Source organism: Notolepis coatsorum (assembly GCF_963971535.1).
Source record: "Notolepis coatsorum genome assembly, chromosome: 20".
In the NCBI taxonomy this organism is placed as follows: domain Eukaryota; kingdom Metazoa; phylum Chordata; class Actinopteri; order Aulopiformes; family Paralepididae; genus Notolepis; species Notolepis coatsorum.
The window spans coordinates 59,576,279-59,594,087 of NC_140184.1; the positions used below are offsets into that span (position 1 = coordinate 59,576,279).

A 17,809-nucleotide genomic window follows, 5' to 3' on the forward strand; every position below is an offset into this window, starting at 1 on the left:
TGATTGTCCCATATACAGCCCCCCTGTACAGGGGTATTGTAGACCATCCTAGGTTCCCTTCTCTTCTTCCCACATCTAGAGAACCGCAGGTAATCGCTACTAAACTTCCGGTGCATCCACAGACCTTAACCTAACCTAGAACCTAACCTAACCTAGAAGCTAGAACCTAACCTAGAAGCTAGAACCTAACTTAACCTAGAAGCTAGAGCCCAACCTAGAAGCTAAAACCCAACCTAGAAGCTAGAACCTAACCTAACCTAGAAGCTAGAACCTAACCTAGAAGCTAGAACCTAACCTAGAAGCTAGAACCTAACCTAGAGCGTGAGCTCCCAATTTACTAAGAGTGTAGAGAGAAAAAAAAAGTATATATCAAAGAGCATTTCGCTGTGACAAGCGACACATTATAGAAATAACTGAAAGATACTGAACTTGAATAACAACTTGAGATTTGTCGAGCAAAGAAAAGAGTGGGGGGAACACCAACCAGTAGGCTGGTGTGTTAACGTCATACAGTCCAAGCCAGCTGTTAGCCAGCCTACGTTAAAGCTGGTGTGTAAACAAACCCCGACCGTTGTGTAATTACCTCAGTCATGCCAATGAGCGTTGTAGAATTACATTATAGAAATAGAAATAACTGAAAGATACTGAACTTGAATAACAAGTCGAGATTTGTCGAGCAAAGAAAATAGTGGGGGGAACACCAACCAGTAGGCTGGTGTGTTAACGTCATACAGTCCAAGCCAGCTGTTAGCCAGCCTACGTTAAAGCTGGTGTGTAAACAAACCCTGACCGTTGTGTAATTACCTCAGTCATGCCAATGAGTGTTGTAGAATGTCTGAGCAGCTGCGGGAGAGTCAAAGTACAACGTTTGGTCTTCGAAGTCCACGCGGAGGCGAGCTGGGTACAGAATTCCAAAACGAATGTCTTTCTTGTACAGTCGGGCTTTCACGTCGTTGTAAGCCGCGCGCTTTCGGGACAGTTCGACGCTGAAGTCAGGGTAGAGTGAGATCTTGTGGCCATGGTACCGCAGATCCTCCCTTCTCTTCCCAAAAACACGCTCCTTGTCCTGGTAGTTGTGGAAAAGTACGATGACCGCTCTGGGTCTGGGGTTGTTTCCTCCGGCTTTATTTTCTTTCCCCAGCCTGTGGGCGCGAGACAGTATGAGCGGCATGGGGAAAAAATTAGCACCACAAATCTCCGAAAACAATTCGGTCATGAATTGGATTGGATCCGAGCCTTCCATTTTTTCAGGGATGCAGATCACTCTCAAGTTGGCTCTGCGCGAGCGGTTTTCAAGATCATCCAACTTGTCGGCCAGCAGAGCGTTCTCCGTTTTGAGTTGAGCATATGCGCCCTCCATCTCGACGACTCTGTCGCTGTAGTCAGACAAGCCCGATTCGACGGAGGTGATCCGTTGTCTGTGCATATCCAGCGTGGATTTTATTGCCTCCAGGGTCCTATTCACCGGTGTGAGAGCTGAGTTTAGCAGCGAGGTGACCACTGCCGTCGTGTCGGTGAGTATGGCAGTACGGAGGTTCTCCAAGTCGCTGGGCAAGGCTGGCGTCGCTTTGGCTGGGGAAACAGGCATGTCTTTAGCCCCACTAGCAAGTTCAGTAGCTTTGAGGCTAGCAGCAGTTGCCTTCAACGTTTTATCAATTCTCTTTGCTCTTCCCGTCATGTTGTGAAACGTAGTGCAGTATTCGTCTTTTAGTCTTAAAGTTTAGATGGTGAATTGTACCATGTCGCTTGTCAAATAAATAAATATTTTGCAAGTTGTGCGGGAGCCACTCTAGACACATCTATCTGTTTCCTCTATAGATATTTTGGTTAGCAAACCATTTACAGCTGTATTGAGTTCATGTAACTCAACACGCAACTTTGAGAAATCTGTCATTTTTGTTTGAACCAATTCCGCATTTCCATGATTTCCCATAAGTTCAGTGATTTCATTCCTTTTTTTGTAAGTGCTCCCAATTTTGCACTTCTTGATCCTTTTAATTTTTGTAAAGGATCCTCAAAAATGCCACTCTCCATTTCCGCCATAATGTGGGCAGCTAACGAAAACCTGTGAGCAGCGGCATTGTAGGCATTTAAAACAGAACAGTGCAATTTATGAATGAAGCAGTTAGGGCGTGGGAAACAGCGCACTTGGTGAATGCTGCTTGTGACGTCATCCACTCTCAAACGCACACACCGACACGCTGCCAACCACGACATTGAGAGGGCTGCCAAAGGAACTCAAGCTACATTTGAAGAGACAAGAGACATTGTCAAAAACTTCCGCTGACAAAATACAGACAGACAACTTCTAAGCGCAACAAGGACGGAGGTAACGTACGTCATCTTTTCTTTTGGACTGCAATTCGGAGCGTGTCGGACTAACAACGCATTACCTGGAGCCTCAAGGCAACTTTGGTTCGTAGGATTGCCTTTACATTGTCAAAAACTATATGGTACCGCTCTACCTGGGCCTAGCTTAACTCCAAACTACCTGCCATGTTATAGGAGTGGTTAGGGGGAACGTGGGAAAAAAGGGGAGTTGACCAGGTAAGTCTCCATCTTGGAATTCATTATAACATATATTAATAAACACAAAGCACAAATACCATAATAAACTATATGTCTAATGGGGCAATACAGATACAATTTATCATCATAGGATTTGGCTCTTACAGTATCCTTTTTCTGCCATTGGTTCAGACGCACAGGGGCTCACACTCAGGAAAGAAAAGGAAAGTGACTCACGCCAAGTAAAAAAGAAAAAGGCAGTTTATTTGTCCATCTGTTATACAATTAAGTGCTCTAGTAGAAAAATACAAACGTTATTAGGTTACCTTTTCATAATTCTTCTCTAAAGGTAGTCTATCTGGTGATCTATCTGCAGCCTTCGACACAGTCAACCATCAGATCCTCCTTGCGGCCCTCGCAGGAATGGGAGTGGTTGGCTCTGCGCTGACATGGCTGACATCATACTTCAATGACCGCTCCTACCAAGTGTCATGGAGAGGGACCCTGTCGGCCACCCGCCCCCTGCGGACGGGTGTCCCCCAGGGCTCGGTCCTAGGACCCCTTCTCTTCTCCCTCTACACTAAATCACTGGGTAACATTATCACGTCTCATGGCTTCTCGTATCATTGTTATGCCGATGATACTCAACTCTTCCTCTCCTTCCCTCCCTCAGATATCCACGTCTCTGAGCGGATCTCGGCCTGTCTGTCCGACATCTCCGCTTATATGACGACCAACCACCTCAAACTGAACCTAAGCAAAACAGAATTGCTCCACCTGCCGGCCAAATCCTCCCCCCTGACCGACCTTTCCATCACAGTCGAGAATGCAGCTGTGACCGCGTCCCCGACCGCCAAGAACCTTGGTGTTGTCCTCGACGACCAGTTGAACTTCTCTGCTCACATCGCAGCGACAACCAGAACCTGCAGATTCCTCCTGAGCAACGTCAGAAGGATCCGCCCCTTCCTGACAAAAGAAGCCACCCAACTCCTCGTCCAATCAACAGTCATCCCCCGCCTCGACTACTGCAACGCACTGCTTGCTGGCCTCCCGGCCACTGCCACCAAGCCTCTTCAACTCATTCAGAACGCAGCGGCCCAGCCTGATCTCAAACCTACCGAAGTCGGCCCATGTCACCCCACTTCTTAGGGACCTGCACTGGCTCCCCATTGCAGCACGAATCCGCTTCAAGGCCCTCGACCTAGCATACCGTGCGGCAAAGGGAACCGCTCCCGCCTACCTCCGGTTAATGGTCTCTAACTACACACCCTCAAGACCCCTACGCTCTGCATCTTCTGGCCGCCTCAGACCTACTCCTATCCAAGCTCCAGGAGGGTCATCAAGGAGAAGTCGCCTATTCTCAGTCCTTGCCCCACAATGGTGGAATGAACTACCCACCCCAGTTAGGACAGCCGAAACACGTCCAATCTTTCGCCGTCGACTAAAGACGCACTTCTTCAACCATTATCTGAAATAAAAAATGAAAATTTAAAAAAGACCTAACCCTAACTAACCTTACTGTCATGCACTTGTCCTAATAAACTAACCTACACTGTAACACGCAACACTTTGATGAACATTGTTACTCAGCTGATAGAGTTGTACCCTTTAGTCAGCTAAATGACTAAATGTAAATGTAAAATGTAAATGTAGTTGATTAATATTTATTTGTGGCAGCCCACCACAATGTCAGATACAAAATAGATTCCCTCTTATGATAACAGATGTTTGTTACATCTCATGTGCACTCTTTCCACTGCTACTGCCTCAGATAACATAAGAACCTGTTGGTAATAATGCTGCAGAATATCAGGACATCTCAGAGGTATTATACTGTAATCACCCCCCACCCCAAACAAGATAGGAGGACAGTGTGTGTGTGTGTGTGTGTGTGTGTGTGTGTGTGTGTGTGTGTGTGTGTGTGTGTGTGTGTGTGTGTGTGTGTGTGTGTGTGTGTGTGTGTGTGTGTGTGTGTGTAGAGTAGAGTAGAGTAGAGTAGAGTAGAGTATGTTCTACTCTACATTAAAAGCATTTTTACTTTGTTTTCTATTCATCTGTCTCTTGAATCTGAAACTCTCTCATTGTATTCAGTGCTGTTGTCTCCATCGGGTTAATGCAGGCTCTGTTTCTTATGCTTCAAGTCTAATGTGTTGTGTTCTTGTCCTGTCCTCAGGTATTCGTCAGTAAAGATGTGGCGAGGCACTTTGGGTTCCACTCTGCAGACGCTGCCCTGAAAGGCCTCTATGACAGAGTGAAGCCAGGGTGAGTGAGGCAGGGGAAAGGTCAAGAGGTCAAGACTCTAGATCAAGAGGGCTTCAGAAAGAGTGATTCAGAGGAACAAGGCTAGCAAGAAAGACAGATATTGAATGGAAGGACAGATACGTTTCTCCATCGGCCCTTGGAATTGGTATGGTCACATATCCCTCTTTAGATATATGGTAAAACTTCAAGTAATAGCCCAGCTTTTATTGTGGTGGCAAGATGCCCAAAACACCTATATACCTATACACTTCTATATAAATGTATTGAGAGGAAACACACAGAAAGTCTGTCTCACTGTGTCCCTGAGTGAACTTTCTCTCGGATACAAAATAATCTGGAAGGACAGTGATTTCCAAACGAGGTTCCAGGTTTCAACACAAAAGGTAGACTTGGGAAAAACAAATCCTATATAATTATTGCAACACACACAACAAGGTTTTGTGCACATTTTCTCCTCCTCATAATATGGATTACGGATTTATACCTCAATTCATCAATGAAGCAACATCAAACAGAAGTGGAGAGAAGTGAAAACGGATTTAACGAGACCCACAGTGACTTCTACCTTCTCAATGGCTCTGAAAAGAAACATCTACACGTCGGAACGGCGGCTATACACACGCTACTAACAGCGAGCCCGGCACGTAAGAACTTACCCCCGAATGGCAGATTGGACCGTAGGACCATGATCATCCTGGTTCTACTACTTTCGGGAGACATTCATTTAAACCCAGGCCCGGTCTTGACCAGAACTCAGGCGAGAAGACTTGGTCTGGCAGCGCAAGAAGCGAAGGTGGTTTCCATCGCGACCAACAGCAACATCAACAACTCGACCCGTGGCAACATCCACTGCGCGGACGGCAACTGTTCCCCAATGACGCCGCAGCAGACGAGCACACGTGAGGCAGAGACGAGAGGAGGTGAACCGAGGGTCGAAACCATGACGACCAACTCGACGCGGGATTTAAACATCTCGACGCCCGATAGCCGGCTAGCTAGCAGAGCTAACAACGGAAACATCCAGGAACGAGTCCTTTGTTGTTCCAGCACGGCGCGGGACCCGACCCCCCCCTCCCCCCTTCTTTGTTGTTCCAGCACGGAGCGGGACCCGACCCCCCCCTCCCCCCTTCCCACCCTCAACAACAAAGCCCCCCAGCCCCACACAGAGGAACAGATCACAAACGAACAATACTTCGAACCTGCCAACATCAATGAAATAACCAACGCCAATGGACTGAACATTTTTCACATTAACATTAACAGCTTAAAAAACAAATTGGATGAAATCAAACAATTATTCATAAATGGTAAGGCAAACATACTGTGCTTCTCAGAAACTAAGCTTGACGATTCTGTAAAAGATCCAGAGATAGAGATTGAGAACTACTCAATAATTAGGAATGATAGGAACAAACATGGAGGTGGTGTCTGTATGTACATACACAAGGACACCAAATTCATCAACAGAAATGACCTGAATCATAAATCAATTGAAACTGTATGGGTGGAAATCCTATTCGAAAGGGCGAAATCCCTACTGGTTGGCACAGTCTACAGGCCGCCAGATCATAGTGACTTTTATGATACACTGGATGGGTGTTTAGCTGGAGTTGAGGATGTAGACAAAATTCTTATTGGAGACTGGAACACGGATATGCAACGAAAAGATGCACCCGTCTTCAAGTCATTCAGTAGGTTTTGTGATCTGCACGGCCTCAGCCAGCTAATCACCCAACCCACACGTGTATGTGAATCAACTCAGACTACCATTGACCTCATTCTGACCTCCGACAAGTCCAAGATCTCCAATAAAGGGGTTATAGCATGCGGGTTAAGTGATCATTATATGATATTCTGTACCCGCAAAAAACTAAAACAAAAGGCTGGCTGCCACAAAACAGTCACATCTAGAGACCTCAAAACCTACTCTAGCGAGGCCTTTAACCTTGAACTGGAGAGCCTGGACTGGTCAGATGAACTCAATGGTACACTGGTTGAAGAAACATGGCTTGGTTTCAAAACCAAATTCTCAACAATACTAAACGACATGGCCCCCCTAAGAACCACCAGGGTAAAAAATCGCGCTGAGCCGTGGATGCACTCCGAAATACTGGCCGCTATGAAAACCAGAGACAAAAAATGCTCTGAGTTTCGTAAAAGTCAGTCAAAGCTTACTAAAAGCACGAGCAGTGAACTCCAAGCCCACGTGACTGAACTCAAACTAGAAAGAAACAGACTAAGAAACGACGTAAACTCCATGATCAAAACTGCAAAAAAGAATTTCATCAATGACAAAACTGAGGAAAACAAAAACAAACCACGTGAACTTTGGAAATTACTCAATAATCAACTAGGATGCAGTAAAAAACTTAAAACCAGATTCTCAAACATAAACATAAAAACGGACAACACGCTCATCACAGACAAGCTGGATGTAGCCAATTACTTAAACATTTTCTTCACAAACATAGCCACAACACTGGTAAACAAACTACCCTCCCACTCAGGGCTTTATGGGGTAGAACACATAGTAGCTTACTACAAAAACCTAGGGGTCCGCAAGGACGACTTCAAGCTGGAAATGGTAACAACAGATGAGGTACTCAATAAACTGAGCGCCCTCCAACCTAACAAGGCCACTGGCCATGACAACATCCCCTCCAAATTCCTCAGAGACTCAGCAGCCGCCATCACCCCAATCATCACACACATAATAAACCTCTCCATAAAACAGGGACACGTCCCCAAGGACTTCAAAATTGCGAGGGTGACCCCTCTGCACAAAAAGGGCAGCAAATTAGACCCAGGCAACTACCGCCCTGTTTCTATTCTCACCTCCATCTCGAAAGTCATGGAAAAAATAGTCTACGAACAGGTCGAAAAGTACCTAGCGGAAAAAAATCTAATCTACGAATTCCAATCTGGCTTCAGAACATCCCACTCCACTGACACATGCCTTCTCTATTTGAATGACCACATCAAACAAGAGGTGGACGCAGGCAAATACTGCGGCATGGTCATGCTGGACCTACAAAAGGCCTTTGACACGGTCAATCACTCCATTCTGATTGACAAGCTAAAAGCAATTGGTTTTGATAGTCTATCAGTGAGCTGGATGCAATCCTACCTTGAGGGGAGGGAACAGATGGTGGAGGTAAACGGTACCCTATCCCCCCCTCTCACAGTGAGCTGTGGTGTTCCACAAGGAAGCATACTAGGACCGCTACTGTTCCTAATTTATGCAAATGACATGTCGTCAGCTTGTGACTGCAACTTGTTCCTGTTTGCGGACGACTCAGCCCTGCTGGTCTCTGACAAGAACAAGTTACAGGTTGAAAAAACCCTCAGCTCGGAACTAGGCAGAATCTGCATATGGCTCGCTGATAACAAACTATCATTACACATGGGCAAAACAGAGTCCATTCTCTTCGGTTCAAATAACAAACTCAGCAAGACCGACGGCTTCTCAGTTACAGTGGGTGACAATATTGTCACAAGGAAAGATGAAATTACCTACCTGGGTTCCATCCTAGAGGCTAATCTCTCCTGTGACAAAATGGCATCCAATGTAATAAAAAAAGTCAACCAACGAACTCGATTCTTGTACCGGATCTCCTCTCTGGTAAACAAGAATACCCTGAAGACTCTGGCAGGAGCACTCATTCAGGGGTACTACGACTATGCTTGCACCTCATGGTACCAAAGCACCTCAAAGGCGCTAAAAACAAAATTACAAACATCTCAAAACAAACTGGTCAGACTACTGCTTGACCTTACTCCTAGAACCCACCTCACCCCTGCCCACTTTGACAACCTAGGATGGCTTAGAGTAGATGACAGAGTACAGCAACTTGCAATGGGCCTGGTCTACAAGATACACTACACGACCAAGGTACCCATGTACATGGCAAAATACTTCCCAAAGGTCAGTGAATACCACGATCACAACACCAGAGGGAGCTCCACAAATCATGTTAAACCCAGATTCGGCTCAAATAAGGGACTAAACACGTTTCGCAATTATGCCACATCAATGTGGAACGCCCTACCCAAAGCTGTAAAGGAATGTGGATCACTACCCACTTTCAAAACCTCTCTCAAGAGACACCTACGGGAGACTGCAATTCAACACTGGCCCCTGTAAATATCCTAACCCAACCCCCTCCAATGTACAGTCATTTACCTAGTATGGTTTTGTCAATAGTCCAATGTACAATTTTGTTTGTTTGTACAGAGTCTCCCCCCCCCCCCCCTCAATGTACAGTTTTGCTTGTTTATACAGTGTGCCCCCCCCCCCCCCCCCCCACCTCCAATGTAAATTACCCAGTATGGTTGTCAATATCCCAGTGTACCCACCCCCCCCCCACCCAACCTCCTCCAATGTACAGTTTCTACGTCAAATGTATATACTCCCTTTTCTTGACTCCTTCTGTATCACAAACAGTACTGTATTTGCAAATCTGGTATGTCATAAATGTATAGATGTAGCAGTACTGACTATCTGTATGTCATGTATGTCATATATGTCCTGATGAATTGAAAATGGGGGACCCTGATGTAAACAAGACGAAAGTCTTTCTCTGGTCTGCATCCCCTTAACAATTGTGTGTATTGAGCTGTACTGTATTGTACCCATTCTGCAATCTGTTAATAAAGTTTTCAATCAATCAATCAATCAATCTGTTAGCGGTCTTCGAGACGCGAAAATAGAAAGGAATGGGTTTTTAGTTGGCAATAATATTCACACCACACACACACACACACAAACTTACTCAGACACATTCACAACACACACACACAACATATTGCAACATATTTGGCAATAACACATTAATTCATTGAGAGCACGCCCTTTCCCCATCTGTACTGGCTAGCGCCAGCTTTTCTTGACCATTTTCACGATATTTCACGATCTTTGCGGAGCTATTGTATATTCTATATTATAGCTATGGAGACAATAGTATGGCTCATTTGACAGACACTATATCTAGTCCAACATGTAAAAAAGAGTTTGTTTCTACACACTGTAGTTTGTAGTTTATTACACGCTAAACATCGGCCATTTCCAAAATAATCCAGTCTTTTTCCATAGATCGCGAGATAAGACGCATTATATGCAATAAGCCCAAATCATCCTGGTTGATCCCCTGAAACCCCAAATACTCCCAAATCAAAGGTATATACCATGTACATTATGTGCCTTCACGAAATCATGCGATCGTTAAGTCAAAAGCACATGGCAGACGAGCAACGTCGCCTGGCGATGCGATCGGCTGTCGCTCGCTTAACACCCCACACCAGACAGGACCGTTCTGGTAATAAGTGTCGCTCTGTTCAGCTGGGGGTGTTGTTTCCCCCCGGAGGGAGATATGGGAGGACGGACCGGACATTAGGTTGTCGTGAAGCGAGCGTATTAGCAGGTAGCTGTGTTGTGCATTACGAGGGAAGTATTAACCTGTAAAACCCATATTGAGCTGGAATTAAACCACCATATACGGATACAACCTCTCCTCATTCTTCCTGACATTACTGCATGACTGATTGCTACAATACGTTCACTACCAGTACCACCGATTGGACAAGTATTGTTATGCACCTGCTGAGAGAGAACGTTTTTTCATGGAAGACGCGAACTGTTCTGTTCTCAACCATAATTTTCTTTGGACAATAAACCTTACAAACTGCAGCCTGGACATTAAACTCTGTCAACATCCACAACTTCTTTTGTTACCAAAGTATAAAAACATCTAGTAGGTGCATCGTGGCGCATTGTCAATTTATTAGTTAATGACAAGCGGCCACTATTCATTCTTATTTTACTAGGTCAGCTGATGATGGACAGATTATGTTACCACGTCCAAAATCAAATGCTTTAAAGAGGACTGTTGTTTATCGTGCCATCAATCATTGGAATAACTGCCCACTGAACATAAGTAAATTGAATAGTAAAATGTCTTTCAAATACCACCTGAGAATGCACTACTTAAATATGTGAGCAAAATATTCTGATTCTAATGATGTCTACAATGTTTTACTGTTTTTAGATTATCATTGTTAATTGTGATTGTCATATGTATCTCATGTTGTTATGTTTTGTGTTTTCTGTTGTCTTTCTGTGTGGACCCCAGGAAGACTAGCTCGCCACTTAGGTGACAGCTAATGGGGATCCTTTTAAACAATAAACAATAAACTATACCTTCTCCAACTAATGTTATTTATTTAAATTGTTCCTGTTCATAATAATTAACATAAGTAGCATGGTAATAATACGTAGGTTATTGATCAATGAATGTATTGATAAATTAATGGTGTACAAATGATACACCAGTAGAAGTCATATTATTTCCTCATTGTCCTTGCTGTGTCGCCTGCCGTCACCAAAAGAAAATTGGATTGAGGCGATATTTAGCCAGGCGACAGAAGTTGCTCCGTGATCATCTCTCAAAGATCTCCTGCCGTGTGGGTTGTCTCATTCATAACAATGGACGCGATACAATTCTGTCAGTCGCCAAGCTTAAAAATTCGGTCGCCTGGCAAAAATCGCCCGGTAAAATAGACATAGGAGTTCCTTACCTTAGCTAGAAGGGTGAGCAGCTTCAAGTACCTGGGGGTCCACATCTCAGAGGACCTGACATGGTCAACACACATAGACACAGTAGTAAAGAAGGCGAAACAGCGTCTCTACCACCTGAGACAGTTAAGGAAGTTCAGAGTATCGGGGAAGATACTCCAGTCCTTCTACTTAGGAGCTGTAGAGAGCATCCTGACCGGAAACATCACTGCCTGGTATGGAAACAGCACGGCACAGGACAAGAAGGCCCTACAGAAAGTGGTGCGCTCAGCCGAGTGTACCACGGGTATTGCACTACCCCCCCTGCAGGTTCTATACAACAAGAGGTGCAAATCCAGAGCCTGCAGGATAATGAAAGACCCTCACCACCCCAATAACAGCCTGTTTCAGCTGCTGAGGTCAGGCAGACGCCTGCGAACCCCAGCTACTAGGACAGAGCGGCTTAGGCTCAGCTTCTTCCCCCAGGCCATCAGAGCCATGAACAATGAACATTGAGTGCTCAGAACATTGAACTGTCCACACACAAGCACACATGAACACACACACGACACGCACACTGTGCACGCTCACACACGAGCAGCCACTTAACACTTTAACATGAGCGGGCACACACTCATGTCGCACACACGCACACTTATGGCCAAAGGAAAGGACACTTTAAATTAGAATAACAGGAACAGTGTATTGCACTACCAAAGCTAACTAGCATGTCACACATGCTCTGTAAATAACTATGTACAGATACCGAGATGTCACTCCATGTTACCTGCTACCTGTTACTGCACAATGTTGTTTCTTCTTTTGATTCTATTATATGTACCACTGTATTGCACATCGTTGCGGGCAAGACCACCCGCATTTCATTGTATACCTGTATGCCGTGACAATTAAAACTCTTGACTTGACTTGACTTGACTTGAAGGTACTCCAAAAAGAATAATTCCAATGATCCCATCGGCGATCGCGATTACTCGTTTATATGTACTCGTGTTTACGGGAAGCTATAGGTTTTGAGGCGAGCAGATCTCCTAGCGATTGCTCTGCAAGAGCTCCTCCCCCTCAGAGCGAGTCTTGACAGTCCAGTTCAGACATTGTCTCTACTGATCCCTTTCTATCAGAGTTCAAAAGGTAGGCGATACTGCCACCTGGTGAGATTCGATCGGCATTGTAATTCCAACGTAGGCAAACGAGCCAGGGACACCTAGAGTGATCCGGATGACCGTCTAGAACGGGGATCAAAGGAAAAAGATCAAAGGATCTAAAAACGTATTATTACGTTTTTGGCGCTCAAGCGTTGGAGGTGAAACACGTAATATTACGTGTTTGGCCGTCAAAGAGTTGGCGAAGTGGCGTCAAGGGATGTCAAGTATCAGTATAAAAGAGAGGTGGAGATGAGATGGAAGTAGGAATTGTTTTGAATGCTTGATGAATCTTCATGCTGAATAAAACGTCCTCATCGCGGGCCATTCCAATTGAATCTGAGTTCTGGATTCTTCTTTGAATAACTAATTATTTTTAAGTATGTATTATTAAAAGCTTCAATATTAGTTGCTTCAATCACTGAACTCACCCCGCCTTTATTTGGGACAGGCGTTTATATGGGACAGGCGTCTATAGGGAGGTGTAGTCTGACGTCACTTTGGACCGCCCGCGAGGTCCACCCGTATAGGGATTTATCATTGGGAAAATGGATTATCCGCTATTGTAACAATTCTGCCTCATGAACATTGGAAATCTTTCCATTTTGCACAAAATGGGTTCCCTTCTATCACTAACATTATTGTTTAAGCATTTTTGGTTGAAATAAAATTCAGGGATTTTTTTTACGATTAATTGCGAATATTTTCATGTTTAGATTGTGGATGAATACGCACAGAAAGTTACACCATGCAAATGTTCATGCTTTATTTGTTTTAAACGAGACGATTTAGAAATGGGCAATGGGAAAATACGTTGCAATTTTGCGAGGTGGACCGGCCGGAAACAGCAATGATGTAACCACTACACCTCCCTATATGGGACAGGCCTCTAATTCCTTTTGCACCACAGCAAAGATGGCTAATAAGACCTAGCTCCTACTCTTTCCATTAATAGGCTACAGTGATTCTATCAGCTTGGATAGCTAGATTTATAAAAAAAATAAAAATAAAAAAAGAAACAATTAATGTAGACCGGGCTTCTAATTGAGACATGCCTTTATTTGTCAAAAGTGTAAAAACACCCTGCCTTTATTTTGGACAGGCATCTATTTTGGACTGCTTTTATTTGAAGTTGTATGGGAGACACATTGTAGACCTGGTACACAGTGTCCCCTGGAGCACTCAGGGGTTCAGTGCCTGGCTCAAGGACACTTTGACAGAGATGGTGGGTATGTACCCTGTAGTCATCAGCTTACAGCTGGAATACTGTATACCGATACCACTCTTTCATTGCTGATAACGATTTCAAGTACTAAACTAAACAAGTACAGTATCGGCTGATACAGAGTACTGATCCAATCTGTCGGTTTTACTATTAGTATTGGGGGGATTCTCTGATACCGATACCCTACGTCATTGGACGTCATTCCATGGTGTGCTTTTTCTAATTTCAATGCTGTGGCAGCGCTGACCTGCTCTCTGTCTCTTCCAGTGTCTTAACATTGCGTTGGTGTCCTCCCGTGTTACAGGGCTGTCTTGATCTGTGCCTGGGCGGAGAAAGGGGCAGATGCTATGGGTCCTGATGGCGCAGTTGTCCACTCTGACGCCTTTCCCCCGGAAGTGCTAGTGGACACGCTGGGTGCAGGGGACACCTTCAATGCATCGGTCATCTACACTCTATCTAATGGTGAGCACATGGCAGCATGCCACCATATAACCGCTTTCCGAAACACATAAAAAGGAAATGCTCTCAGAGCAGTGCAATTTTTTTTTTTTTTATTATCTACTTTTTCTCCCCATTTTTCTATTTTTCTCCCGGTCCAATTTCGTATTGTCCAATTCTATCCTCCCCTGTCTCGAACGTTGTTAGGCCATGCCTCCCACAAGCCGGCTGCAATGTGGACGAAGCCTTGCATCACGTGTCCCCTCCGGTACACGAGGAGGCAGCCGTCGCATCTTTTCACCTGCACAGCGCGATCTCTCAGCGGCGAGGGTCTGCGTGGGAGGGACACGCCGCCCCCGTCGCTTCCTGATTCTACTGCGCAGGCGCACCAACCGACCTGTAGGAGGCGCTGTCCACAGCGTCCGATGATCCCCACCCACCAGCTTCCCACCCCCTAATACTGCCAATTGTATTAGTATGAACGACCAGCCAAGCTGGTAGCAACGCAGAGAGCTGGGCTCGAACCCAGCATCTCCTGCATTGGTGGCGAGCGCCTTGCCCACTGCGCCACCTAGCCGCCCAGAGCAGTGCAATCTTGAATCATGGAGAGACTTCGGAGATTTATTTCCAAAGTAGAATACTGGCGCACATGGATTTAAGGCAATACACTTTATTTTAAACTAACGTTTTGATGAAGGGTGCGTCATTCCATAGTACTCAGACACTGATGAAGACGCACCCTTTGTCGAAATGCTTATTGCCTTAAATCCGTGTTCTACTTTGGACTAAATCTCTGCAGTCTCTCCCTGACCTCTCTATTTTCAACCTTCAGTGATGCTTTATATTACACAATATGGGTTTACATTAAAACAGTATTTTACATACAGGATTCTAGCTTATATCTATGTCAGCTAACCAGGCCAGGCAGCTCCCAGCGGTGTCCAGGAGATTGTTGGCCCACAGGGTCTTCTGCTGATATTCATCTGGGGAATAAGAGATGGATGTTAAAATGTCTCTTTATACATTTACATTTAGCAAATGTTGAACATGAGTGCTACATAGAAGTATAGACATATTAGCATAGTAGGTAGTAATATAGGCAAGGTCGATTCCTTAGTAGCAAAGTGTATATACTAGTCAAAGGTTAGTAGTTCTTTTTCAGATATTGATTGAAGAAGTATGTTTATGCTTATCTCTCTCTCTTTCTTTTTAAGGCGGAAGTTTAAAGGAGGCCCTGAGGTTCGGCTGCCAGGTCGCTGGCAGGAAGTGTGGTATCCACGGTTACGATGGCATCATGGCAAAACAAAGTGATGAGTGACAAGTGACTGAAGAGGGAAAATGAGATGGACTGGAGGTGGAAAAAAGCAAAAGGGAAGGAGGGAGTTGCACGAGGAAAGATGCGTAAACAAACACACACACAGCAGGCGAAAGTTGTTGGGGGAAAAAGTAGGGAATGTCTCTTATCCCCCTTGTTTCTGACAATAAATCACACTCCTACGCAGGGAGTTGGACGACGTTCCACTGTCAAACAACTCTGCCCAGACAGGAAGTAAACTAACCGGTGCTACCTTTGCTTTTATTATTTCCTCTTAACATATTGAATAAATAATATTATATTAGTGACCCCCCCCCCCCATTTTGTCTCTTTTATAAATAAGAATGAAAAATGTGTTTCACAGCGTCTGTGCAGCCTTGTTTATTCACTATGTCCATGGAAACGACGATGAACGCAGCCATAAAGGTATGGTTTCCTTACACAGAAAAGACATAGCAATAGTCTGTTTACTTTTCTGATAACTACATCACTGCATAACTCATAAATACTCAGACAAGCTTCATTTCTGGTTATTAGTGATACTCTGTATATGCCCAATTCAACGTTATAGGGCAGAGGTGTTTAGGAGGCTGTGACTCACAGGCGTAGACGAGACAGCCCTGCATAGGAGTGTGACGATAAATAGCATCTATTAATTGCAGCCTGAGCCACAGTTTAGTTTATTTCTGCCAAAATTAGCCAGACTCCTAACCGAGATGAAGGCATTCCACAGTATTCAAAACCGAGACAAAATACTATTTGAAGCTTTGTTGTGATTGATGGAAACCTCTGGCACAATTGAAAAAATATAATTGTCCTGAAAAAAGGGTAAACCCTTCCAGTCTGGCATTCCGGCGCAGGCCCACGCAGGCTGAGCCTTTTTGAAGCCGTCTGGAGCGCACTGGGGAGCCTTGTTGTTGGCGGCACACGTGACTTCATTAGAAGTTAATTCACGATCACCTCGTTTTCTTACCAGTCGGAACAATTACTCCTGTCATCACATGAACATAAATGTGTGAATAAACTAGAGGCTCCCGGCCAAGAATCTACAAATAAACATGTGTATCTCTTCTGGTTCTGAGCTGCACCCAGGTCACACCAAGCTCTCCACGTAAACTGATATTTGTCATGGTTCCCACGGAGTCTTAAAAGGGCTTACATTTAATAATCCGAATTTTAGGCCTTAAAAATGTCTTGTTGGACTTGGAGGTTACTTCTATGTTGCAATACCTTCTCTGTATTGGGCTTAAATGCTTTTGTGCGAAATATCCGGGCTGCAAAGTAATCAGTTCCCCCCCCCCAACAATTCATATGGAATTACTTTTCATAGTCATTTTCCTTCATACTTTTTTGCCAGTATGGCCATGAAATAGGTATTGAATTCTATTCAAAGTGATCTTAAAAAGGTCTTAAAAAGTCTTAAATGTAACTTGTTGAAACCTGCAGGAACCCTGATTTTTTTGTTCAGAAGTTGGAGTGATGCTGTGTAGTGTGCGAGTCATGCTGTGTTCTTTTGTGCTGCTCACCATGAAGTGTTAAATGTCTCTGCTGAATGTGAATTGACCTTTACTTTTTAATCATGTGATCCAATAGCCACAATTACACTGTGGGGCTGAGCAGGACCTGCTAGGGCCCCGGCCAACTCAAAATATTTATATCACGGGAATGGAAATGTTTATTTGAAAGTACAATCTAGGCAAATCTGTCTGTTAGCGACGCAATACAAAAATTATCTTTCAAATTCAGTGACAATTTACAGTGAGCACGCCTTGTTAAGCCCTATTTTTCCAAAGTGGAAGCCAGACTAATGATAACTTGAATAAACATTTGATATGTATACTGTACTTTTTTTTCTCTTTTCTTTTTCTCGATGCAATCAAATAGATATGTAGACTACTGTTATGATAATCATGTGCAATAGGAATTAGTTGATGAGTCTTTAGACTAGACTATATGAGTAACAGCTGATTAATAATACTAAACTAATGCTGTGCTTGGCGGCTTTGATTGAATGAATTCACAGCTATGACTGGAATAGATAATGTAGTCTTTAATTGTAATACTCTTTAATGGATTGTATAACTAAACAAATAAATGAATGAAGCCAAAGACTGATTTTCCTTTAAGCACATACATGTAGGTGTGTGTGTGTGTGTGTGTGAGAGAGAGAGCGAGAGAGAGAGATAATTAAGCTTGCACCCTCCTTCACAGATGTATCAATTATACACCTGTCTATAGTCTGTGTATGTGAAGATGAAAGATAAACAGGATATCTGTCTGGTATCCCACCCTGTCCCAGCCACACACAGCTGGCGTTGTAAATATTCCATCCTCACACACACACTTTCTCT

At 44.2% G+C, this 17,809-nt stretch overlaps 1 protein-coding gene across 1 annotated transcript in view; it reads left to right on the plus strand.

Annotated features, from left to right (window-relative positions):
* Positions 1 to 17,482, plus strand: part of khk (ketohexokinase) — a 61,121-nt gene extending 43,639 nt beyond the window's left edge. Inside the window, exons 6-8 of the mRNA XM_084337216.1 lie at positions 4,682 to 4,770; positions 14,010 to 14,167; positions 15,358 to 17,482. Of these exons, the coding sequence (XP_084193342.1) occupies positions 4,682 to 4,770; positions 14,010 to 14,167; positions 15,358 to 15,461 (351 nt within the window). The 3' untranslated portion in view covers positions 15,462 to 17,482. The remainder of the gene's footprint in view (positions 1 to 4,681; positions 4,771 to 14,009; positions 14,168 to 15,357) is intronic.
* Positions 17,483 to 17,809: the final 327 nt, after the last annotated feature.